The sequence below is a fragment of the Schistocerca nitens genome, chromosome 2 (assembly GCF_023898315.1).
Source record: "Schistocerca nitens isolate TAMUIC-IGC-003100 chromosome 2, iqSchNite1.1, whole genome shotgun sequence".
NCBI lineage: Eukaryota > Metazoa > Arthropoda > Insecta > Orthoptera > Acrididae > Schistocerca > Schistocerca nitens.
The window spans coordinates 1,111,283,271-1,111,309,285 of NC_064615.1; the positions used below are offsets into that span (position 1 = coordinate 1,111,283,271).

The 26,015-nt window shown below is 40.3% G+C and overlaps 1 protein-coding gene across 1 annotated transcript in view; it reads right to left on the reverse strand.

Moving 5' to 3' along the window:
• Nucleotides 1-816: 816 nt before the first annotated feature.
• Nucleotides 817-26,015, reverse strand: part of LOC126235582 (uncharacterized) — a 195,582-nt gene continuing 170,383 nt past the window's right edge. Inside the window, exon 3 of the mRNA XM_049944298.1 lies at nucleotides 817-1,232. Coding sequence (XP_049800255.1) covers nucleotides 817-1,232 — 416 coding nt within the window. The remainder of the gene's footprint in view (nucleotides 1,233-26,015) is intronic.

A 26,015-nucleotide genomic window follows, 5' to 3' on the forward strand; every position in this document is an offset into this window, starting at 1 on the left:
TATGTTTTGGTAGTGCATTAAAAAGTTTGATGCCTTGATTATATACATGTTTCTGACTTCCGGTCCTTGTTACGCCTTGTAAGTGGAGATCTTTACGTTGCCGTGTATCGTAATTATGGTAGTCTGTATTGGCTTTCATTTTGTCCTGATTTCTTTTGATCACCAACAGACATTACAGAATGTATAATGATGGAAATGTTAAAATTTTCAATGCTTTAAAAAGGGGCCTACAATGTGTTTGAGGTGGGCTCTGGGTCATTATCCGAATAGCGCGTTTTTGTAGTTTGAAAATCTCATTTAGACGACAATTTGTTTTTCCCGAGAATACTATACCATATGATGCAATGGACTGAAAATAGCCAAAATATGCTAATCTGGTACAGTCATTACTACAAACTCTTGAAATTATGCTAAGTACAAAAGATGCTGAATTTAGTTTTAGTGTTAAGCTCACAACATGGTCCTTCCAGTTTATCTTCTCAACAATGTGCATACCCAGGAATTTTGCACACTGTACTCTTTCAAGTTGTTTGCCTTCCATGGTTGGATTTAGGTCATCATGTTCACTTATTTCTCCATATTGCTCATAATTAGTCTTTTTTTTTGCATTCAGTGTTAACTTGTTTGCACTAAACCATTTTTGTATATCTTGTAGGACATGGTCCACAGTACTGTGGAATGACTGCTTCATATCACCAACTATTAAACTAGTATCATCAGCAAATAACATGATACTAGCTTTTCTCTCTGACACCTGAATATTGTTAATGTAAATGAGGAACAGCAAGGGGCCTAATACACTTCCTTGGGGTACTCCTACTGTGACCTCCCTTGGATCTGATCTTGTTGTTGTTGTTGTTGTTGTTGTGGTCCTAAAGAAGCAATACTAACAGAAGTAGAATCAACAGCAGCATCAGAAGAACCACATTCAGTAGCAGCAGAAGTATCTCCTCCAGCATTAGAACCAGCTCCTACAGCAGTAACACCATCTCCCTCACCAGCAGTAGCAGCACAAACTACTTCACCAGCAATAGCAGAAGAAACACCATCAGCAACAGCAGAAGCAACTCCTCCAGCAGTAGAACCAGTTCCTATAGCAGCAGCACCATCTCCCACACCAGCAGTAGCAGAACCAACTCCTTTACCAGTAATAGCAGAAACAACTCCTCCACCAGCAGCAACTAAACCAACATCACCAACAGCAGAAACATTACCAGCTCCTCCTCCATCACCTTCAAGAGTAGCAGAAAAGAATAGACCAGTCACAGTAAGTAAAGTATCACCTTTGTCTCATGATGAAGTGATACCAAATGATTTGGGAAAACATGTTCCTATAAAACTTGTGGACAGTAAAGTGAAACAAACCTCCAACCGTGTTTCAAACAGACCCAAAAAATTACCAAAGAGAAATGAAGATTTTTTATGGTTTATCCCAAGGAAGTCCAACCGCCACCTAACGTAGATTCCAGGGCTGAAAAAACAATTAAATGTTCTCCATTGTCCCATAATACTGTACTCCTCCCCTCCTGTGACATTAACAAAAACCACTCACCAACTTTGTCTTTCAAGATAGGTTATCTCAATATTGAAAGTATAAGTGGAAAACACATAATTTTAAATGAATTAGCAAATGAGAACTTACTTGATGCATTATGCTTAAGTGAGCACTGGTGTAAAGGAAATGAAATATCTTTTCATGTACTAGATGATTTTCACTTAGCAAACAGTTTTAGCAGAGAGCAACATATTCATGGGGGTGTATCAATTTACATTAAGAAGGGATTAATAAATTGTAGTAATGAACTAGATCTAGGATTTTTGTGCAGTGAGATACATTTTGAGGCCACAGGCGTATATCTGGATCATTTAAAAATTGCTATTGTATCTCTTTATAGATCACCAGATGGAAGTCCATTAATATTTTTAGAAAAACTTGAGACTTTACTAAACTTCTTTCTTAGTCCTCAGTGGAAGAAATATAGTATCGTGATTGGTGGTGACATCAATGCCGCATTTGATGTAAACAAAGATGTGACACTGTAAATGAATTTAAAAACCTGTTACGACAATTCAACTTCATTTTTACGAACTGCAAACCCACAAGACAGTCCGCTTGTCTCGACAACATACTTACAAATGTCAATAGAGAGTTACTGTCTTCAGATGTAGCTGTCTTCGATTTCTCGGACCATGACTCAGTTTGGGTAAAAATAGGTACAGATAGGCCTAACATGGAGTATAAGGAGTTTAAAGAGCCTAAAGTAGTCATCACAAGACCAATAACGCAGGGAAATTGTCTAATTTTATGGTCTCACTCAGTAATTATGACTGGTCACATCTGTTTAACAATAATGCTCAGGACTCTGCCAATACATTGTTTGATAGATTTTTTCATTATTTCTTAAATATATTCGAGACTAACTGCCCTCAATACAAATGTAAAGTTAACCCTAAAAGTAACAGTAATAGACATAGGGATAAGAGTCCATGGTATACCGCTCAACTAGCCAATATGAAAAGAAGGTTGTTGTTGTATAGAGATTCTTACAGACTTAAGAAAACGGATATGGCTAAACAAAGGTACTCAAGAGCACAAAAAGAATATAAGTATGCTTTAAATGAGGCCAAAAAACAACATAACCTAGTCAGCATTGAGTCATCAAAAAATAAATGCAGAAAAGCATGGACTATAATAAATTCAGTGGCCAAAAGCAAGCAGAAAGTTGAGGTAGTAATTTCAGCAGACGAATTTAATAACTACTGTATAAAATCTGTTAACCAAATTAGGGAAAGCATTGTGAGGCCACAAGAGACTGTTGTTGATCTCATTAAATACCATAATGTAGACTACACCCTGAACGATAAATTCCTTTTAACAGAGGTCACACCAGATGTTGTTTTAACTCTTGTAAATAACTTTAGACCCTCTGATAGTGAAGATATATATGGTATTTCTTGTAATATGTTAAAAAAGATAATTGGCTACATAGTATATCCTCTTACTAAATGTATAAATAGATGTCTAATTGAAGGAGTATTCCCAGAAGTATTAAAATTATCCAGGGTAGTGCCCATTTACAAGAAAGGAGACAAAAATTGCCCATCTAGCTATCGCCCAATATCCCTGACACCTATTTTATCTAAAGTTTTGGAATCCATCATCTACTCCCAGTTGTGTGATTATCTGACATGTAATAACATTATTACTCCGGTACAATTTGGCTTTAGGAAGGGCAAATCCACAGTCCATGCCATTGACTCCCTGATTAAAAAAGTGCTTAATGCTTATGAAAGAAAAAATTTTGCTCAGGCTACATTTTGTGATCTGAGCAAAGCCTTCGATTCTGTGGAGCATATTTCACTCCTCAACAAACTAGTTTATTACGGAATCACAAACAGTGAAGTCGACAACATTTTTGAATCTTTCCTCAGCAACCGTAGACAAATTGTTTGTATTGGTAAACAGAGATCACAGCTAGCAGAAGTTAAGTGCGGTGTGCCACAAGGCTCAGTATTAGGACCTCTGCTATTTATCCTAATGACAAATGATCTACCATCCTACATAAATACTCACTCCATTCTCTATGCAGATGATACCACTTTTTTCAATATCAGCTCAGACATTGATATGCTCCAAACTGTGGCAAATGACACAATATCACAGGCATCAGTCTGGTTCTGAGCTAATGGGTTCCTGCTTAATGAAAGTAAAACTCAAAAGATTGTATTTAGTTTGAGAGATCCGCCAGCAGAAGACTTCAAGAATAGTGTTAAGTTCTTAGGTATTGTTACAGATACTAAACTGACTTGGGAGCCACATATTAAATACATTAGTGCAAGGCTGTCTAGAGTGGTGTATTTGTTAAAGAATTTAATAAACCATGTACCTGCGGCCTATGTAAGATCAGCCTACTTTGCTTTTTTTCAAAGTATTATATCTTATGGGCTTTTAATATGGGGCAATAGCTCACACCTTCAGGACATTCTGGTACTTCAGAAGAAAGTAATTCGAATTATCACAAACAGTGATAAACTGGCCCATTGCAAACCACTGTTTATCAACTTAAAAATATTAACTGTGATAAACATGTATATTTACACTGCCCTACTGCATATAAAGAGCAACTTATCAGAATACCAGCGTAGAAGAGATGTACACTTTCATGGAACCAGGAATAGTAGCAATCTTGACATACCTTACTACAGATTATCCAAGTCATTGAACAGCTACGAAGTGGTGGGTATGAAGATGTTTAATAATTTGCCACTAGAATGGGTAGAAGCTCCATTTCATGTATTTAAAGACAAATTGTTCAGTTGGTTAGCTGCAAACCCATACTACTCACTTCAGGAATTTTACGACTGTAAAATATCATAGTGGTACCGATTTGGAGAGTGTAGCATAATTTCTTTAACTGAATCAGTTATGATGCAATGTTTTCATATTATTTAATTTTAAATATTGTATTTTATGTAAAACTTATGTCACATATTGATCTTTAACCCATGTATATATGCTGTATAACTTGTATATGTGTAACTTGACTTTGTCAATTGCTGTAATAGCTAAATGACAATAAAATTTCATTCATTCATTCATTCATTCTGCTGCCTTCACTACTTCATCCCTCAAAGCTACCCATTCTTCTTCTACTGTATTTCTTTCCCCCATTCCTCTCAATTGTTCCCTTATGCTCTCCCTGAAACTTTGTACAACCTCTGGTTTAGTCAGTTTATCCAGGTCCCATCTCCTTAAATTCCCACCTTTTTGCAGTTTCTTCAGTTTTAATCTGCAATTCATAACCAGTAGATTGTGGTGAGAGTCCACATCTGCCCCTGGAAATGTCTTACAATTTAAAACCTGGTTCCTAAATCTCTGTCTTACCATTATATAATCTACCTGAAACCTGTCAGTATCTCCAGGCTTCTTCCATGTAAACAACCTTCTTTTATGATTCTTGAACCAAGTGTTAGCTATGATTAAGTTGTGCTCTGTGCAAAATTCTACCAGGCAGCTATCTCTTTCATTTCTTACCCCCAATCCACATTCACCTACTACATTTCCTTCTCTCCCTTTTCCTACTGCCGAATTCCAGTCACCCATGACTATTAAATTTTCGTCTCCCTTCACTACCTGAATAATTTCTTTTATTTCATCATACATTTCTTCAATTTCTTTGTCATCTGCAGAGATAGTTGGCATATAAACTTGTACTATTGTAGTAGGTATGGGCTTCGTGTCTATCTTGGCCACAATAATGCATTCACTATGCTGTTTGTAGTAGCTTACCCGCACTCCTATTTTTTATTCATTATTAAACCTACTCCTGCATTACCCCTATTTGATTTTGTATTTATAGTCCTGTATTCGCCTGACCAAAAGTCTTTTTCCTCGTGCCACCTAACTTCACTAATTCCCACTATACCTAACTTTAACCTATCCATTTCCCTTTTTAAATTTTCTAACCTACCTGTCCAATTTAGGGATCTGACATTCCATGCTCCGATCCGTATAATGCCAGTTTTCTTTCTCCTGATAACGACATCCTCTTGAGTAGTCCCCACCTGGAGATCCGAATGGGGGACTATTTTACCTCTGGAATATTTTACCCAAGAGGACGCCATCATTATTTAACCATACAATAAAGCTGCATGCCCTCGGGAAAAATTACGGCTGTAGTTTCCCCTTGCTTTCAGCCGTTCGCAGTACCAGCACAGCTAGGCCCTTCTAGTTAGTGTTGCAAGGCCAGATCAGTCAATAATCCAGACTGTTGCCCCTGCAACTACTGAAAAGGCTGCTGCCCATCTTCAGGAACCACACATTTGTCTGGCCTCTCAACAGATACCCCTCCGTTGTGGTTGCACCTACGGTACAGCCATCTGTATCGCTGAGACACGCAAGTCTCCCAACCAACAGCAAGGTCCATGGTTCATGTGGGGATTGATTTCATAGAATATGTAAAAAGGTATAGGAAAATATACCGCAGAGTAATTGCAAATGCAAAGTTACTAAGTAATGACATGGAAATAAAACAGTCCAGAAATAAAACTAAAATAGCATGGGAAATTGTGAGAAAAGAAACCGGGGTACCTATCAAAGATAAGGAAATTATTCTAAAGGATGAGGAGAATAAAATGGTAGATAAATATGCCATGCCTAATTATATAAATAATTACTTTTTAAATATACCCCAGACATTAAGCAGGAATTTTTGGGAGCAGATTAAGAGAGCAGCACCCAAGGCAGCCAGCAGTATGAACGGCAGTCCCAACAAACGAAAAGGAAGTTTTAAAAGTGATTAAAAGTCTGAAGTCCAAGATGCCACCTGGAGTAGATGAGGTGCCAAGTGGTGCCTAGTAAAGAAAACAGCTAATCAAATAGCAAAACCATTGCCGCACATAGCAAACTTGTCAATGGCTGAGGGCGTGTTTCCACAGAAACTGAAAATTTCTAAAGTTGTTCCCCTGTTGAAAAAGGGTGATAAGCTTAAAATAGAAAACTACAGACCTGTTTCACTTCTCCCAACTTTCTCTAAGATTTTAGAGATACTAATGAAATATAGAGTCACACATTATCTTAATATCCACAATCTGATAAACAGTAATCAGCATGGATTTCAAGCTGGGAGAAGTGCCTAAACAGCTGTACTGGGATACACAAAAGAAATAATCAGTAAATTGGAAGAGGGAAAAAGTGTAGTCAGGATAAATCTAAATCTGTCAAAAGCCTTTGATACTGTTGACCACAGCATACTTTTGGAAAAGCTTGAAGCTATAGGTATCAGAGGACCCGTAAAAAAGTGGTTTGTGTCATATCTGGAAAAGAGGATTCAGGTGGTGGCAATTACAGCACCAAATATAAACTAGGATCAGATCCCCCCAGGAACCATGGACCTTGCCGTTGGTGGGGAGGCTTGCGTGCCTCAGCGATACAGATAGAAACCACAACGGAGGGGTATCTGTTGAGAGGCCAGACAAATGTGTGGTTCCTGAAGAGGGGCAGCAGCCTTTTCAGTAGTTGCAGGGGAGACGGTCTGGATGACTGACTGATCTGGCCTTGTAATACTAACCAAAACGGCCTTGGTGTGCTGGTACTGCGAATGGCTGAAAGCAAGGGGAAACTACAGCCATAATTTTTCCTGAGGGCATGCAGCTTGACTGTATGGTAAAATGATGATGGCATCCTCTTGGGTGTCATTATCAGGAGAAAGAAAACTGGCGTTCTACGGATCGGAGCGTGGAATGTCAGATCCCTTAATCGGGCAGGTAGGTTAGAAAATTTAAAAAGGGAAATGGATAGGTTGAAGTTAGATATAGTGGGAATTAGTGAAGTTCGGTGACTGGAAGAACAAGACTTTTGGTCAGGTGAATACTGGGTTATAAATACAAAATCAAATAGGGGTAATGCAAGAGTAGGTTTAATAATGAATAAAAAAATAGGAGTGCGGGTAAGCTACTACCAACAGCATAGTGAACGCATTATTGTGGCCAAGATAGACATGAAGCCCATGCCTACTACAGTAGTACATGTTTATATGCCAACTAGCTCTGCAGATGATGAAGAAATTGATGAAATGTATGATGAGATAAAAGAAATTATTCAGGGACTGAAGGGAGATGAAAATTTAATAGTCATGGGTGACTGGAATTCGAGAGTAGGAAAAGGGAGAGAAGAAAACATAGTGGGTGAATATGGATTGGGGGAGAGAAATGAAAGAGGAAGCCGTCTGGTAGAATTTTGCACAGAGCATAACTTAATCATAGCTAACACTTGGTTCAAGAATCATAAAAAAAGGTTGTATACATGGAAGAATCCTGGAGATACTAGAAGGTATCAGATAGATTACATAATGGTAAGACAGAGATTTAGGAACCAGGTTTAAATTGTAAGACATTTCCAGGGGCAGATGTGGACTCTGACCACAATCTATTGGTTATGAACTGTAGATTAAAACTGAAGAAACTGCAAAAAGGTGGGAATTTAAGGAGATGGGACCTGGATAAACTGAAAGAACCAGAGGTTGTAGAGAGTTTCAGGGAGAGCATAAGGGAACAATTGAGAGGAATGGGGGAAAGAAATACAGTAGATGAAGAATGGGTTGCTTTGACGGATGAAGTAGTGAAGGCAGCAGAGGATCAAGTAGGTAAAAAGACGAGGCCTAGTAGAAATCCTTGGGTAACAGAAGAAATATTACATTTAATTGATGAAAGGAGAAAATATAAAAATGCAGTAAATGAAGCAGGCAAAAAGGAATACAAACGTCTCAAAAATGAGATAGGCAGGAAGTGCAAAATGGCTAAGCAGGGATGGCTAGAGGACTAGGGGTAAGATAGATACTGCCTACTGGAAAATTAAAGAGACCTTTGGAGAAAAGAGAGCCACTTGTATGAATATCAAGAGCTCAGATGGAAACCCAGTTCTAAGCAAAGAAGGGAAAGCAGAAAGGTGGAAGGAGTATATAGAGGGTCTATACAAGGGCGATGTACTTGAGGACAATATTATGGAAATGGAAGAGGGTGTAGATGAAGATGAAATGGGAGGTACGATACTGCGTGAAGAGTTTGACAGAGCACTGAAAGACCTGAGTCGAAACAAGGCCCGAGGAGTAGACAACATTCCATTGGAACTACTGACGGCCTTGGGAGAGCCAGTCCTGACAATACCCTACCAGCTGGTGAGCAAGATGTATGAGTCAGGCAAAATACCCTCAGACTTCAAGAAGAATATAATAATTCCAATCCCAAAGAAAGCAGGTGTTGATAGATGTGATAATTACCGAACTATCAGTTTGATAAGTTACTGCTGCAAAATACTAACGCGAATTCTTTACAGACGAATGGAAAAACTGGTAGAAGCGGACCTCGGGGAAGATCAGTTTGGATTCCGTAGAAATGTTGGAACACGTGAGGCAATACTAACCTTACGACTTATCTTAGAAGAAAGATTAAGAAAAGGCAAACCTACGTTTCTAGCATTTGTAGACTTAGAGAAAGCTTTTGACAATGTTAACTGGAATACTCTCTTTCAAATTCTAATGGTGGCAGGGGTAAAATACAGGGAGCGAAAGGCTATTTTCAATTTGTACAGAAACCAGATGGCAGTTATAAGAGTCGAGGGGCATGAAAGGGAAGCAGTGGTTGGGAAGGGAGTGAGACAGGGTTGTAGCCTCTCTCCAATGTTATTCAATCTGTATATTGAGCAAGCAGTAAAGGAAACAAAAGAAAAATTCAGAGTAGGTATTAAAGTCCATGGAGAAGAAATAAAAACGTTGAGGTTCGCCAATGACATTGTAATTCTCTCAGAGACAGCAAAGGACTTGGAAGAGCAGTTGAACGGAATGGATAGTGTCTTGAAAGGAGGATATAAGATGAACATCAACAAAAGCAAAACAAGGATAATGGAATGTAGTCGAATTAAGTCAAGTGATGGTGAAGGAATTAGATTAGGAAATGAGACACTTAAAGTAGTAAAGGAGTTTTGCTATTTGGGGAGCAAAATAACTGATGATGGTCGAAGTAGAGAGGATATAAAATGTAGACTGGCAATGGCAAGGAAAGCGTTTCTGAAGAAGAGAAATTTGTTAACATCGAGTATAGATTTAAGTGTCAGGAAGTCGTTTCTGAAAGTATTTGTATGGAGTGTAGCCATGTATGGAAGTGAAACATGGACGATAAATAGTTTGGACAAGAAGAGAATAGAAGCTTTCGAAATGTGGTGCTACAGAAGAATGCTGAAGATTAGATGGGTAGATCACATAACTAATGAGGAGGTATTGAATAGAATTGGGGGGAAGAGGAGTTTGTGGCACAACTTGACAAGAAGAAGGGACCGGTTGGTAGGACATGTTCTGAGGCATCAAGGGATCACAAATTTAGCATTGGAGGGCAGCATGGAGGGTAAAAATCGTAGAGGGAGACCAAGAGATGAATACACTAAGCAGATTCAGAAGGATGTAGGTTGCAGTAAGTACTGGGAGATGAAGAAGCTTGCACAGGATAGATTAGCATGGAGAGCTGCATCAAATCAGTCTCATGACTGAAGACAACAACAACATAAAATCAATATCTGCACACTCCTTCAAATGTTTTCACATGATTTCGTAATGCCGAGTGTCATCCAAGAACTTGAGTTTATGTGTCCAGTAGATTTGATTCTAGTCAGTTTCTCTGGAAAACACACCTCAAAGTTCATCATATAATTCACTGCAAATGCACTATATGCATCATCTGTACTTGTTTGTTTCATAACATCTAACCAATTTTCATTTTCTAAGATACTTATGAACTGTTGACAGCTGTTCACAGAGAAGTTTCTTTTGTAATTATTATTTACACCTTTATCTTCCTTTGACCTTAAAGTGATTTCAATGGTGAGAGCATTGTGGTCAGAAAATCCAAAATCTGTTACCTCTATGTCAGTTGTTGACATATTTGAGAAAATGTTATCTATGAGGCTTTTGGAGGTGTCTGTTACTCTAGTTGAACTGTTTATGTGTGGTGACATGTTGATCCTCTTTAATATGTCCAAAGATTGCCTTTTTTGTTGACTTTCAACTAGAAGATTAATAATGAAATCACCGCAAAGAATAATCACAGTTTTTTTTGTAAAAAGTATTTAGCAACAATTCTAATTTATCAAAAAAGTCTCCTATGTTTCCACATGGTGACCTATACACTGCTACGACTATGATTTTTGTTCATCAGGCCATATAGCTGGACAGCACCTGCTTCAAAGAACTTTTGAATACTTAAGTTCTCTGCTTCACATCTCTTTTTAAATTATAACTCTTGTAGATTAGATTAGATTAGATTAATACTAGTTCCATGGATCATGAATACGATATTTCGTAATGATGTGGAACGAGTCGAATTTTCCAATACATGACATAATTAGGTTAATTTAACAACATACTTAAGTTAATATAACAACTTTATTTTATTGTGTTTTTTTGTTTTTCTTTATTTTTTATTTTTATTTTTTTAATTTTTTTTAAATATTTTTTTTGTTTTTTTTTCTTAATTTATATCTAAAAATTCCTCTATGGAGTAGAAGGAGTTATCATTCAGAAATTCTTTTAATTTCTTCTTAAATACTTGTTGGTTATCTGTCAGACTTTTGATACTATTTGGTAAGTGACCAAATGATTTAGTGCCAGTATAATTCACCCCTTTCTGTGCCAAAGTTAGATTTAATCTTGAATAGTGAAGATCATCCTTTCTCCTAGTATTGTAGTTATGCACACTGCTATTACTTTTGAATTGGGTTTGGTTTTTAACAACAAATTTCATAAGAGAGTATATATACTGAGAAGCTACTGTGAATATCCCTAGATCCTTAAATAAATGTCTGCAGGATGATCTTGGGTGGACTCCAGCTATTATTCTGATTACACGCTTTTGTGCAATAAATACTTTATTCCTCAGTGATGAATTACCCCAAAATATGATGCCATATGAAAGCAATGAGTGAAAATAGGCGTAGTAAGCTAATTTACTAAGATGTTTATCACCAAAATTTGCAATGACCCTTATTGCATAAGTAGCTGAACTCAAACGTTTCAGCAGATCATCAATGTGTTTCTTCCAATTTAATCTCTCATCAATGGACACACCTAAAAATTTGCAATATTCTACCTTAGCTATACGCTTCTGATTAAGGTCTATATTTATTAATGGCGTCATACCATTCACTGTACGGAACTGTATGTACTGTGTCTTACCAAAATTCAGTGAGAGTCCGTTTACAAGGAACCACTTAGTAATTCTCTGAAAGACAGTATTGACAATTTCATCAGTTAATTCTTGTTTGTCAGGTGTGATTACTATACTTGTATCATCAGCAAAGAGAACTAACTTTGCCTCTTCATGAATATAGAATGGCAAGTCATTAATATATAATAAGAACAACAAAGGACCCAAGACTGACCCTTGTGGAACCCCATTCTTGATAGTTCCCCAGTTTGAGGAATGTGCTGATCTTTGCATGTTACGAGAACTACTTATTTCTACTTTTTGCACTCTTCCAGTTAGGTACGAGTTAAACCATTTGTGCACTGTCCCACTCATGCCACAATACTTGAGCTTGTCTAGCAGAATTTCATGATTTACGCAATCAAAAGCCTTTGAGAGATCACAAAAAATCCCAATGGGTGGTGTTCGGTTATTCAGATCATTCAAAATTTGACTGGTGAAAGCATATATGGCACTTTCTGTTGAAAAACCTTTCTGGAAACCAAACTGACATTTTGTTAGTACTTCATTTTTACAGATATGTGAAGCTACTCTTGAATACATTACTTTCTCAAAAATTTTGGATAAAGCTGTTAGAAGGGAGATTGGACGGTAATTGTTGACATCAGATCTATCCCCCTTTTTATGCAAAGGTATAACAATAGCATATTTCAGTCTATCAGGGAAAATGCCCTGTTCCAGAGAGCTATTACACAGGTGGCTGAGAATCTTACTTATCTGTTGAGAACAAGCTTTTAGTATTTTGCTGGAAATGCCATCAATTCCATGTGAGTTTTTGCTTTTAAGCAAGTTTATTATTTTCCTACTTTCAGAGGGAGAAGTGGGTGAGATTTCAATTGTTTCAAATTGCATAGGTATGGCCTCTTCCATTAACAGCCTAGCATCTTCTAATGAACACCTGGATCCTACTATATCCACAACATTTAGAAAATGATTATTAAAAATATTTTCAACTTCTGACTTTTTGTTCGTAAAGTTTTCATTCAATTTGATGGTAATACTGTCTTCCTCTGCTCTTGGTTGACCTGTTTCTCTTTTAATAATATTCCAAATTATTTTAATTTTACTATCAGAGTTGCTGATTTCAGACATGATACACATACTCCTGGATTTTTTAATAACTTTTCTTAATATAACACAGTAGTTTTTATAATTTTTGATAGTTTCTGGGTCACTACTCTTTCTTGCTGTCAGATACATTTCCCTTTTCCGGTTACAAGATATTTTTATACCCTTAGTAACCCATGGTTTGTTACAAGGTTTCTTATGAGTATATTTAACTATTTTCTTGGGGAAGCAGTTTTCAAATGCATTTACAAAAATGTCATGAAATAAATTATATTTTAAATTGGCATCAGGTTCACGGTACACCTCATCCCAGTCTAACTGCTGTAGGCTTTCCCTGAAATTTGCAATTGTTAAATCGTTGACTGAACGTACTACTTTGGAGGACTGTTTAGTATTGCTGAATGGAGCTATGTCATATATTGTAACTAGCTGTGCACCATGATCAGAAAGACCATTCTCAACAGGCTGAGCATTTATCTGGTTAAACTTATCTTGGTCTATAAAGATGTTATCTATCAGTGAGCTGCTATCCTTTACCACCCGAGTAGGAAAATCAATAACGGGTGTCAAATTGAAAGAACCGAGTAATACTTCAAGGTCATTTTTCCTATTACCCTCTTTCAGAGAATCTACATTGAAGTCCCCACAAGGTCTAAGGTAAATACTGACTCCACCACCTTTTGCAATTTTCCTACTATAATGATTTGCCAGTTTAAATGGATTAATATGAATTCTACTTATTTCATGGCCCTTACACCAGTGTTCAGTAATACACAAGACATCAGGTTGGGTGTTACTTACTGTTATTTTGGGTTCACAATATTTGTTCCTGAGGCACTGCACATTTAGAGTCATAATCTTTAGAACAGGGAGTGAACACCAATGGTATTTCTCCTTTCATTGTTTTTATTATCTTAAAAACTTTTATTACCTTAAGAACTTCTAATTTATTTGTCTGACATAGCAATATTGAATTACCACTTTGCTCTCTTTAAACTGTGGTACTTCTATTACTAGCAAAATTTTTACTCACATTGACTGGAGTGTTTATGAAATAGTCATTTATGTAATTTGCTAGAGTACCATTTCTGAGTAACACACCACGATCATCTTTTAATACGATGTCATCTGGCTTTTTTACACTTTTGTTTGTTCCCTTTTTACTATATTCCATATTACTTTCGACTTGTTTACTGTCCCTATGGTTCCTTTGTCATTGTGTATTGTCTTGGCTGTTTTAATTACTTTCTAATAAATTTTCTTATATGTCTTAACATATTCTACAAAGTGTGCATCTTGGTTGTCTTTTCTCAGTTGATTGAGAAGTTTTAACTTTTGACTGGATACTCTGATAGCAGGTGTTCCACTGGCTGCTGTTCCTTGGCATGACATTAATTCTTGTCAGTTTTCTTGGAAAACACATCTCAAATATGGACATGAAAGTATTATAAAATGCATTGAATGATTCTTCAGTTGATGATTTTGAGTATAAATCATCCCAGGTTTCTTTTGCTAACAACTGAATAAAAATATTAACCTTTTCTGGGTAGAAGTGCCTTTTATATTCCCACTTGTATTTAACCACCTCAGGTACAGAAGAAGTTATGCATGTTACTAGTGTGTTGTGGTCTGAAAGACCTACGTTTATGTTTTGTGCCTGAGTAACATCATTTTCGATATTTGTAAAAATATTATCTAATAGGGATGAAGATGACTCTGTTATTCTAGTTGAGTCTGTGAAGAGTGGTTTCATGTGAAAGCTGTTTAGGATACTCAAAACCTGCCTTTTTTCTTCATTTTCAGTTAACAGGTTGATGTTAAAAACCCCACATAGTAAGAAGTTCACTTCATTGTTATACAAAATGTTTAGCACTGCTTCCAAATTTTAAAAAAATATGTTTTTGTCACCCAGTGGTGACCTGTATAACGATATGACAATTAGTTTTTTATGCTTCTTCTCAAATAGATATAAAACAATATTTCACTTTTATATGTGTGTACAAAAGCCAATCTTTACCAATATAGAAAAGCAAGTTGGTTTAATTTGGGAAGGCATAACATGCACCACTGCACAATTTTTACAATTTTATGGTAGGAATTACAAGATTTTAGTTAGATAACTGTGTACAGGGGGACATGTCCATAGATAATATATGAAAGTATGGTCAGCCATTACATGTCGGACATATGACAGCAGATCTAATATAGTCATCAAAGGAAGTAGTACAGATTTATATGGGGATAGCCAAATGATAAGTATTGCCATAAGTATTGCCATTCATTTAACTGCACGATGGAAAAATGTCCCTTAATGATAGTTAATTCTACCTATGCTTTGTGTCTGCTGTTCTACTTGTCTGATGTTTCATTGAATTGAACTAGAAGATTCCTAGGAATACTATTAATCCCTTCACTATTTTGACTTACATGATGTCTCTTTTTCACACAGTATCCATAAAAATGATACTGTTGAAGAAGATAATATACACAAGACACATGAGTAGAGTGGCCAGTTAAAATAAACACAACTGAGAAAATCTGGCAATAAAAGTGCATGTCTTAATTGGGAAACACCATGAGTGGTCCTCCTGATTTCATGTACTGAGATCCATGTTTATTTCATTAATTTTGTTAAGACACACTTATTTTCAAAGTTACATTGATTCATTGTCATACTTGTGAAAAAAAATTTACCAGTATACAGGGTGCAACAGGCATAAGTGTAGATATTACTGATGATGACTGAGGATGGTGTACTAGACAACATTTCACCAGTATTTACATCATTGCAGACTAATAATTATAGCTATTATGAGTAGTACATTTGTAGGCTGGTTAGTATCTCCAAGTACATCTGTCAAGAGCAAGCTATTAATGCATATTTTCCCCTGAGCAGCAGGTCAGGTGTTGAAGTGTGGACATGTGGTTGCAAAACAGTTAGTATATACTGACAGATGCAATCCACTTAATGGTGCAGTTAGGGCCATGCAGAAAAATCAGGTCATAAAGTTTGTGACGTAGTTGTGTGAAGACTGTTCGATGGAGAGAAACAACAACCTACCCACTGATGTATGTACGTATTAAGGTACCACATATAAAAATATCTGCACCTACACTTGTTACGTAGCCTGTATATTGTAACCAAAAGATACAGTATCTGTATGAATCAAATTAATAACAATTCAGTTTCCAATTTCAGATCCTAGAAATAGTTATACCAAACAATAATCTTAGTTACCAGTAAATTTAAATGAACAAACTACATAAAAAATTCAAAATTTCCCAACATTTACTGAGATCATTAATACAAGATTTTCAGCTCTGTAATTAATTATAAATATGTAAATGTAGTGTGACTAGGGCCTCCCGTCAGGTAGACTGTTCGCCGGGTGCAAGTCTTTTGATTTGACGCCACTTTTGTGACTTGCATGTCGAAATGAATTATAATACACTTTCTGTGATGGTACTGATGTGGTTGTGGCCATAGGTTTGCCATCTCAAAACTAAACTTTTGGGATTCTGAAAGGTGTTAAACGATCATGGACACAATGCCACTGTTTTTAGTTTAATTTGTTCACAAGTTTATTAAATTTATAAAATAAAGAAAAACCACTTTTACACAAGAAATAAAATCATGTTGTGAGTGAAGGCTTTGAAATAAAATCATGATTATGACTGAAGGTAGTTGTTCTTATGAAAGTAATGCAGTCATGCAAAAGACACAGACAGCTAAGGATAAAATTAAGTTTATTAAATTTAAATTGGCTTTCTGAATGATGACCAGCTTCTTAGCTCTTCCTTTCATACACCACAAAAACTAGGCTCATACAATCAGTGATGGTTCACTGGCAACATATATCATAGACCTCCTCCATCCACTAATCACAGTTCATAAAAACATAGTCACATAAGCACTGTTCCATGCCAGTCACTATAAACATTTAAGTACAAGGGAATTACAGACAGTGGCTGTGAGTGGGAATTGATTTAACAAGTGGGGAAAGTTGAAAATTTGTGTCAGACCAGAATTTGAAACCAGGTCTCCTGCTCTCTAGGTAGATGCTCTGACCAATGAGCCATCTGGACACAGTGGTCATCACAACTGCATGGACTACTCTGGAACCCCTCCCATTAGACCAAAATTCTCAGCTTATCCACACACTACAAATGTAGTGCCCCTTGCCCGTTATCCTCATTCCAATTTGGGTCTGGCACAAATTTTCAACTTCCCCCATTGATTTAAATCAATGTCCACTAACAGCCAATGTCTGTAATTCCTTTGTGTCTTAATTCATAGTGGCCACTGGATCAAATGGCATCTGCTCTTTCAGGCATATCTGAAAGAACATACACCACATATATATGTATAAACATTTAGTGTGGCACAAATCAATTATCTATCTGTGAATTTCAAACTAATAAACAAAGTTGTCTTTCATATTAACCAAAGAAGTTCACCAAGATACTAAACGATACATACAAGTTAACTGAAACATTTCTGATAGCAGACTGACGTTTATACATTTCACTACATAATGAGAACTGAGTAGCCACAAACACTTGCAGGTATATAAGCGTGGCGATTGCTAATTGTGGACTTTCATACACTTTCCATAATACAACAATGAAAACAATCAATTTTTGACAAAATAATTTAACTGGATAGATAAAAAATCTACTCACCAAGCAGCGGCAGAACACACACATAAACGAAGGTTGTAATTAGGCAAGCTTTCAGAGCCAGTGGCCCCATCTTCAGGCAGATGGGTTGAAGGGGAAGGAAGAGGGGTGAAGGAAAAGGACCTGGAGAGGTATAAGTAAAGGGGTAGATTTCAGGAAAGTTGTCCAGAACCATTGGTCAGGGGAGACTTACCACATGGGGTGAGAAGGGCGGTCTCCAACAATCAGTCTTTCCTTCTCATCCTGTGCAGTAAGTCTCCCGTGACCCATGGTTCTGGGTGACTTTCCCAAAATCTACCCCTTTTCCTAGACCACTCCAGTCTTTTTCCTTCACCCCCTTCCTTCTCCTTCAACCCATCTGCCTGAAGAAGGAGTTACTGTCTCCAAAAGCTTGCCTAATTATGACCTTCTTTTATGTATGTGTTCAGCCGCCACTTGGTGAGTAGATTTTTTTGTCTATCCAATTAAATTTCTTTCCATAATACGAACTGCAAAGTTTCTCCAAGATGTTACCTGGGTGGTTAATTGTGCAGACCCATACACAAAGGCATTAAAAAATTAAACGCAAGGTAGTACATGATGTTGCAACCAAAATTTGCTGTGCCCAGACTTTAGATTTTTGTGGAGAGGTAGTATTTACTGACAGGTAAAATGATATTTTATGATTTAAGTAGATAAATATTATTTCTAAATCTGTAAGGTATGAATTTACCATTACAGTTGAGCTGTATGTTCCAGCAATAACTTGGTGTACATAATATCTGATTAGTTAACTAATTAAAAAAGATTATAGAATAATTTAGTATTCCTCCACTTTGAATTATTTATTTGCAAGTACAGCTGACACTTTTTCAGTTACGTTAATTTCTACAAATTCTTAATTAATGAGTTAATTGAATACTGGAGAGTATTATTTGGTTCAAAAAATTAAGGAAACAGAATATAATGTGGACCTTGAGAATGAGACAGGAATAATGGCTCAAACAGCAAAAATAAATTTGGGTACATCCAAACTTTAATTACAATTATCAGATAAGTTAATAAATTTTCTGACACACAAAATAGTTACTGGAAAAAATGGATTGGGGACATTATACTGAGTGGTGCCAAACTCCTAAAACTAATGAATAGTTCATTTGAATATCTCCATTAGATGCTGTTATAGTAATTGCAAATACACATTACTTTTAACGAAAATGGTTTCAAACAAAACTAACCATACCACTATAATCATCAGGTTGAAAATTACCATTTGAATGTTAAATTAATCAAATATTGCTGGCATAGTATTGTGGCCATTTCAATATGTGTAACACACACACACACACACACACACACACACACACACACACACAGTATTTGTAGGCAGATACAGCTGAAAGATGAAAGGAAAGAAAGTTACTGATAGGAGTAAAACAACAGCAGATGGAGATGTTCTAGCCTGCTATGTTTAATCTCCAGAGTACTTTCAGTTCAGCATGCAGTAGCAGTTTATTTCATTCATAAGTTATAACAAAACAATGTCTTTGACAGTTCATTAAATAAAGGTAGGTTCGATAAAGTAAAATTAAAATTATATGTAAGAGAAGTAACTGTAAAAACAACATATGAAATAATGGCCACCCCTATAAGCAAACTGACAACTACATGTTTTCAAATCAACACAGAGATCATAAAATGCACCAGTATGGTATATTTTGTGTCATTACAATATCTATGTAAACTTCAAAATTCCATATCCCTTACTGCAGGTGTTGCTAAAAAAGTTCCATGTCAATATTGCAAACAGTTGCTTCTAAGACTGGTAAACAGTGGACAGAACACAGCAGCCTGCTTAGCAAGCATCCTTTCATGAAAACAAGCAAGCATAAATGATTCTGAAAGACAGAGATTCTAGATAATTGTAGACACAGTAGAACCATATTGAGGTGGTCTTCGGGTTGGTTGCACCAAAAATCACACGCCTTCAGCACTAGTTCATTTATTAACCTTAACACATACAAGGATCACAAAGAACTGAAATGAACATGACAGAACAGCGAAAGATAATGCTTAGAGTCCAAAGATGAATGAATATCAATGTTGGTGTCGATTTCATTGGCGCCACATAGCCCCCCCCCCACCTTCCGCAATACAATATGGAGTACTATTGAGAGGCCGGGGTGGGGTGGAGGGGGGTGGTGTGTGACTATAGCATTGACAAGGGTGGTCCACGGGAGCCGGACCACGGTCAGCTCGACAACGTCATCAGGGAGCTGTGTGGGTAGATGTCGTGAAGGAAGGTTCGACCACCAAACCCGGAAGTCGTTGAAGCGAGCCGGGCATCATACTGGGCATGCTGGTCGTGCGGCGACAGGTAGGCCGGCGGTTTGCGGGTGGAACGGAGCGATGACGACAATGTCTCCAGTGGGCGTGCCGAACACACGAAGCATGTCCAGGTCAACGTCAGGCGGGAGGGGAACACATTTCACCAGGTGGCAGGGAATGGTGGAGGTTGTGTGATGAGCACTGGATGAAGAGAAACACACGACGAACAGTGTATAATCACGTAGTTTTATTGAGATGTCGTGGATTATGTCCGGCGGGACAGGCACAAACACCTCAAGTGAGGGCACGTTCAAGATGCGGGGGCGTGAGAAACCTCGACAGGGCGAGGCAGGCGACGGTGGAGAGGTCTAAGGGACCGGCGAAGGGCCCGGTGGCAAGGGTGTGATCGTAGGTAAGCTTGATGTGCAGAGCATGTGGTCACTCGACAGAGTGCGTGAGACCAGAGTAGAGGGCGAGGTCGGAGGAGAGCTCGGTGATTGGAGCTGGAAGTCACTCGATTGAGTGTGTAAGTCCAACGTGGAGGGAGTGGTCGGAGCGTCGTGAGCCACGACAGTGAGTGGCGTGGTCGTGGCCTGAAGGGGGGTAGAAGAAGGCTTGACATGAGCAGGCTTAAGTCTGTTGAGAGAGACTGTAACAACAGAATCTTTCATCTGGATGTCATAGGTGTTGGCTCAGTACCGGAGAATTCGGTACAGACTGGTATGTGGAGGTTGGAGGGGAGTACGTCTCGGAGCATGACGTACTCGCAATTGTCCAGAGATTTCGGGACATGAACCTTAGGGCAGGAATGGCTGGCGGTCAGAGGGATATGGAGGTTGATGAAGTGGTGTCTGACACAGTCCACGAAAAAAGGAAGTCAGACTGAGGGAGAGAAGCAGAAGGGCTCACAAGTTCGCCAGGGAGAACAATGTTCTGGCTGTATATGAACTCGGCTATTGTGCCTTTGAGGTCTTCCTTATAGATCGCACGAATGCCGAGTAGCACAAGGGGAAGGGCCTCCATCCATAGAGAGTCATGGCATCGAAGAGCTGCCTTGAAAGTGTGGTGCCAGCACTCGACTAGCCCGTTACTTTGCGGGTGATATGCTGTGGTATGGATGCGCCAGATGCCGCAAATGTTACAAATCCCATTGAACTTCTGTAAAATATCTGGGAGTATGCGTACAGAACGATTTGAAGTGGAATGATCATATAAAATTAATTGTTGGTAAGGTGGGTACAAGGTTGAGATTCATTGGGAGAGTCCTTAGAAAATGTAGTCCATCAACAAAGGAAGTAGCTTACAAAACACTTGTTCGACCTATACTTGAGTATTGCTCATCAGTGTGGGATCCGTACCAGATCGGGTTGACGGGGGAGATAGAGAAGATCCAAAGAAGAGCGGCGTGTTTCGTCACAGGGTTATTTGGTAACCGTGATAACGTTATGGAGATGTTTAGCAAACTCGAGTGGCAGACTCTGCAAGAGAGGCGCTCTGCATCGCGGTGTAGCTTGCTCGCCAGGTTTCGAGAGGGTGCGTTTCTGGATGAGGTATCGAATATATTGCTTCCCCCTACTTATACCTCCCAAGGAGATCACGAATGTAAAATTAGAGAGATTCGAGCGCGCATGGAGGCTTTCCGACAGTTGTTCTTCCCGCGAACCATACGCGACTGGAACCGAAAAGGGAGGTAATGACAGTGGCACGTAAGGTGTCCTCCGCCACACACCGTTGGGTGGCTTGCAGAGTATAAATGTAGATGTAGATGTAGAACAGGGCCGACTCAAATTGTCTGTCCTGGTCAGACGTGATGATAGCTGGACATCCGAAATGTGATACCCATGACTTGACAAAAGCTCGAGCGACAGTTTCTGCTGTAATATTGGGGAGGGGGACAGCCTCGATCCAGCAAGTTGTTTGGTCGATAAGCGAGAGAACATAATTAAAGCCTTTAGAGGGGGAGAGAGGGCCGACAATGTCAATATGAATATGCTGGAAACACCCAGGAGGGTTCGAAAAGGCGCTGAGGAGGGTGCAGCGTTGGCACGTGACACAGGAGCGTGCCCATTGCTGGCAGTTCTTGTCAACATTTCTCCACACAAAGCTCTCCGCTATGAGGCGGGCGGACGCACGAACACCGGGGTGGGCTAAATTATGCAATGTGTTGAAGACAGCTCGACGGAGTGTGGTTGGGATGAGGGGTCGTAACGTGCCCATACTGTCGTCGCACAAGATCTCACCAGAAATACCAGGGAAGGTGGTGCGGACGAAGTGTAGTGAAGAAGTAGAGTGTGAAATCAGGTTTTGTGTTTCCTCGTCGGCGGGTTGGAGGTTAGGCAGTTCAGAGAGGTCTAACAGCGAATGGACGGCGTCGACTCATGAAAGGAAATCAGCAACTATATTGTCAGCATCCTTTATGTGTCTGACATCGGTGCTGAACTGAGATATGAAGTTCATGTATCTGAAGTAACGAGGAGGTGTGGTGGGTTTGTAATGGCGGCAGCCAGAGGTTTGTGGTCCGTTAAAACATAAAAGTGACAGCAGGTTGATGTAGCTGCAATTTGTCCTGGTTGATCTTAATGCCTGCTGCTGCAAGAGTGTTCATAACAGTTTGCAAATGTCGAATGTTGTCCTCGACATAGGAGCTGAACACAAGAATGTCATCAAGATATGCAAAGCAGAATTTTAGGTTGAATAGCACTTTGTTGATGAAGTGTTGCCAGGTCTGGGTTGCGTTTTTCAGACCGAAGGGCACGAATTGAAACTGAAATAACCCGATCGGGGTGGTGATTGCTGTCTTCTTGATGTCTTCAGGTGCCATGGGGATCTGGTGGTAGGGCCGTTTGCAATCAATGACAGAGAACGTGGTCGCACCTGCAAGGGAACTGGTAAAGTCAGCAATGTTGGGTATGGGATATGTGTCCATAATTGTTTGTGCGTGTAGTCGACGGTAGTCTCCGCACATGCGTCAGGACCCATCTTTCTTGGGTGTCATATGTATGGGCGTAGACCAGCTGCTGGCAGAGGGTTCAATGACGCCGGAGCTTAGTAGTTCAGAAATGTGATTTTTTAAGGTCGGAGAGGTGCTTGGGACAAAGTCGATGTGGTTTACTGGAGATCGGGGGACCTAGTTTGAGGCGAAGCTTGTGAACCGTGATGTTGGTGATGACGGAAATGTTGCCAACGGCATGGGAGGCAGTTTGTTTACAATGGGTGGCAGGCGGGGCAGGCAAGGCATGGTTGTGGTGTTTGGAGCCACTCGGCGGATCCGACGGGAGCCGAGGTGGCAGAGTGTCCCAGGAGTCAATGTGACAAGATGGCCGCCGGCCCGAAGCAGTGGCACCATGGTCGGGTGAGCTCGGTAGAGCTTGTGAGCCATTAGTGAGTCCATTGTCTGAGGGCGCGGCCTGTGGCAGCATGGTCGCAGGCGAAACGCTTGGCAGAGTGCACTGTCTGTGTTGTCAGTGGCAGTCACATGGCGGTGCGCAGGAGCCAAAGTTGCATAGTGTGAGGTGCTGTCTGCGAGGGGCGGGGTAGGAGCCATCGGTTTGGGAACACATGACACTTGCCGTGTATGCGCACTTGTGTCCGGCCAAGTGTCAAACACTGCCGTGTTAGGAGAGTGTGGCCCTGTGGAACTGTCAGTACATGTTATGGCAGTCTTGATAGCACAGTTGCGAGGGGTAGTGGGAGGTAAACAAAAAATGGTTCAAATGGCTCTGAGCACTTTGGGACTTAACATCTGAGGTCATCAGTCCCCTAGAACTTAGAACTACTTAAACCTAACTAACCTAAGGGCATCACACACATCCATGCCCGAGGCAGGATTCGAACCTGCAACCGTAGCAGTCGCACGGTTCCGGACTGAAGCGCCTAGAACCGCTCGGCCACCGCAGATGTAAACACACGGAGGCTCAATTGCTGGGACTGCAAGCAGATTCAGCGCACTTACTGACCTTTCTTTGTCCTTGCTGTAGTGTCCGTAATTCCTTTGCTGCATTGGAGAGCTGGAGCTGTGTTTCGTGGAGCCGGAGGGAGAGCTCGTAGTTTTCCTTGCGTAGGCGAGCGATGTGTTCAATCTCGACAAGGCACTTGTGCATGATTTCTTGTAACGTCATCGACAGAGATGAGTATGTACGGATGAGATGAGCCTGGACTGATGTGTCACGGGGGGGTTTGCTCGATGGAGCACAGGGGAAGTGAGTCTTGGACGGATGATGAAACACGGTGTTTCGCACTAGGTCCGGTGAAAGTTTGTGGTGTCACAAGAAGTCAATGCCTAGTATAGGTTCGTCAATTTTGCACACTAAAAAAGCCCACTTGAGTTTGCTGTTTGTGGAGAGAGAGATGATGTGGGAAGTTGAACCCGAGCATAGTAGTGTAGTTGAATTCCTGATGTTTGACGACGCTAAGGATGTAGGCAGCAGCGAAACATCAGTGCCTGTGTCCACTAGGAAAAGGTATCCTGACGAAATGTCTTTAATGTAAACTCGTCCGCAATTATCCGCTCGTTCCCAAACAGAATGGAGCACTGAGGGGTGCCTGTCATGTTGTGCACAGGAGGCGGCGCCCGGACCTACCTGCGATTGGCGTTTGGGAGTTAGCTGGGTGGTCTGCAGTTCCGTGCCGCCTCACCAAACCCTGTGTGGAAGTAACAGTATGGGTAGTGCGGTTGCATTTCCTGCAGAACGTTCGTTGCCAGTGGCGGTGGCTGAGGTTTGATGGCCACAGCAAGTTCAGTTGCAGGAGGGGGCAAGACCGTGTCCGGCCGCAGGATGATGAGCCTGAACCTGAGACTGGTCAGGTAGGCAGTGGCTGGCGAAATAGAACAGTGATGCATCGTGTAGGTTGTCAGCAATTGTCATTCTTTGCTTGACAGGTTCGGGATACCTTTGAGCCAGAGCAAAGTGGATGTGAGGAGATAGTTTATCTGACCAGATGGTGAGGAGAGCTGTGTCAGAGTGTAGATTGGCACTGACCAGGGCACATAGCCGTCTCCGGAGCTGGGAACGTTTGTCATTGCCTAGTTGCTTGACGTGGACCACTTGTCGTATTGCTGCCTCAGTTGAGCGTGTAAGCCGATGTAGAACTGTCTAAATGATGACTAACTGACAACCTCAGCTACATATGTAGAATTGTGGACAGTTGAGAATGTGAGTCTCACGGGAAGCATGCAAGGGATGGGTCCCTGCAGTCGCGCTATTCATCTGTGTCCTCGGTGGCTCGGATGGGTGGAGCGTCTGCCATGTAAGCGGGGAATCCCGGGTTCAAGTCCCGGTTGGGGCACACATTTTCAGCTGTCCACATCGAGGTATGACAACAACACCTGTCGGCAGCTGAGGTTGTCAGTTAGTCATCATTTATTCCAGGGAAAAGCTGCACAGTCATCAACAGTAACTGTTCTTTCGAGAACAAGTTACTGCCTTCATATATGTAGAATTGTCTTTTTGGCTAGAGTCTGGGGCGTCGACCAGGTCAGCAATCAAGTCCTCCTGGTCGTGTAGGTGGGTGATGAGGCACAGAAACCTGGTTGACTCGTCGAGTTTGTAAAGGTCGAACACTTCGTCCACAATTTTTAACCAGGTTGTAGCTCTGTCAGGATTAATCAGCGGCAGCGTCGGTAAGCATTGTAGAATGTTCAGAAGAACAGGTTGAGTTGAGTTCGTTGGGGCACTGCCTGAATCGAGCTGTTGTTGCTGTAGTATTCCAGGAGAGTGTGCCTCCAAGGAATGTGTCAATGATGGCTGTTCGGGTCTCAGCCTGAAGGTGACACTATGTGGTTGAGCGCGATCTGTCACAATGCGGAAGGCCGACGTGGGTGAGACACAGTAATGTGTCAATTGCGGTTGTGAAAGCTCAGCACGTTGCGGGTGAGACACAGTAATGTGTCAATTGCGGTTGCGAAAGCTCAGCACGTTGCGGGTGTGTTCGGATTGATGTGTTGCGGAAGACCGACGTGGATGGGGCACCGAGATGTGCTGAGAACGGTAGCGGAAGCTCGACTGGAGCTAGCGGAAGCTCGACTGGAGCTAGCGTGGGGGCAACAGATGAGAAAAAGTTCAAAGTTTGAGAATGCTTGTTAGTCCACGGAATAGCTCGGCGTATGATCAGAGCCGGGGCCACCTGTGTTGCAGGGAGGCTGCGGAGGTGCAGGCTGTCCAGAAGCACAGTGTGGGAAATGATGTCGAACATGGGATGGAATGTGTGAA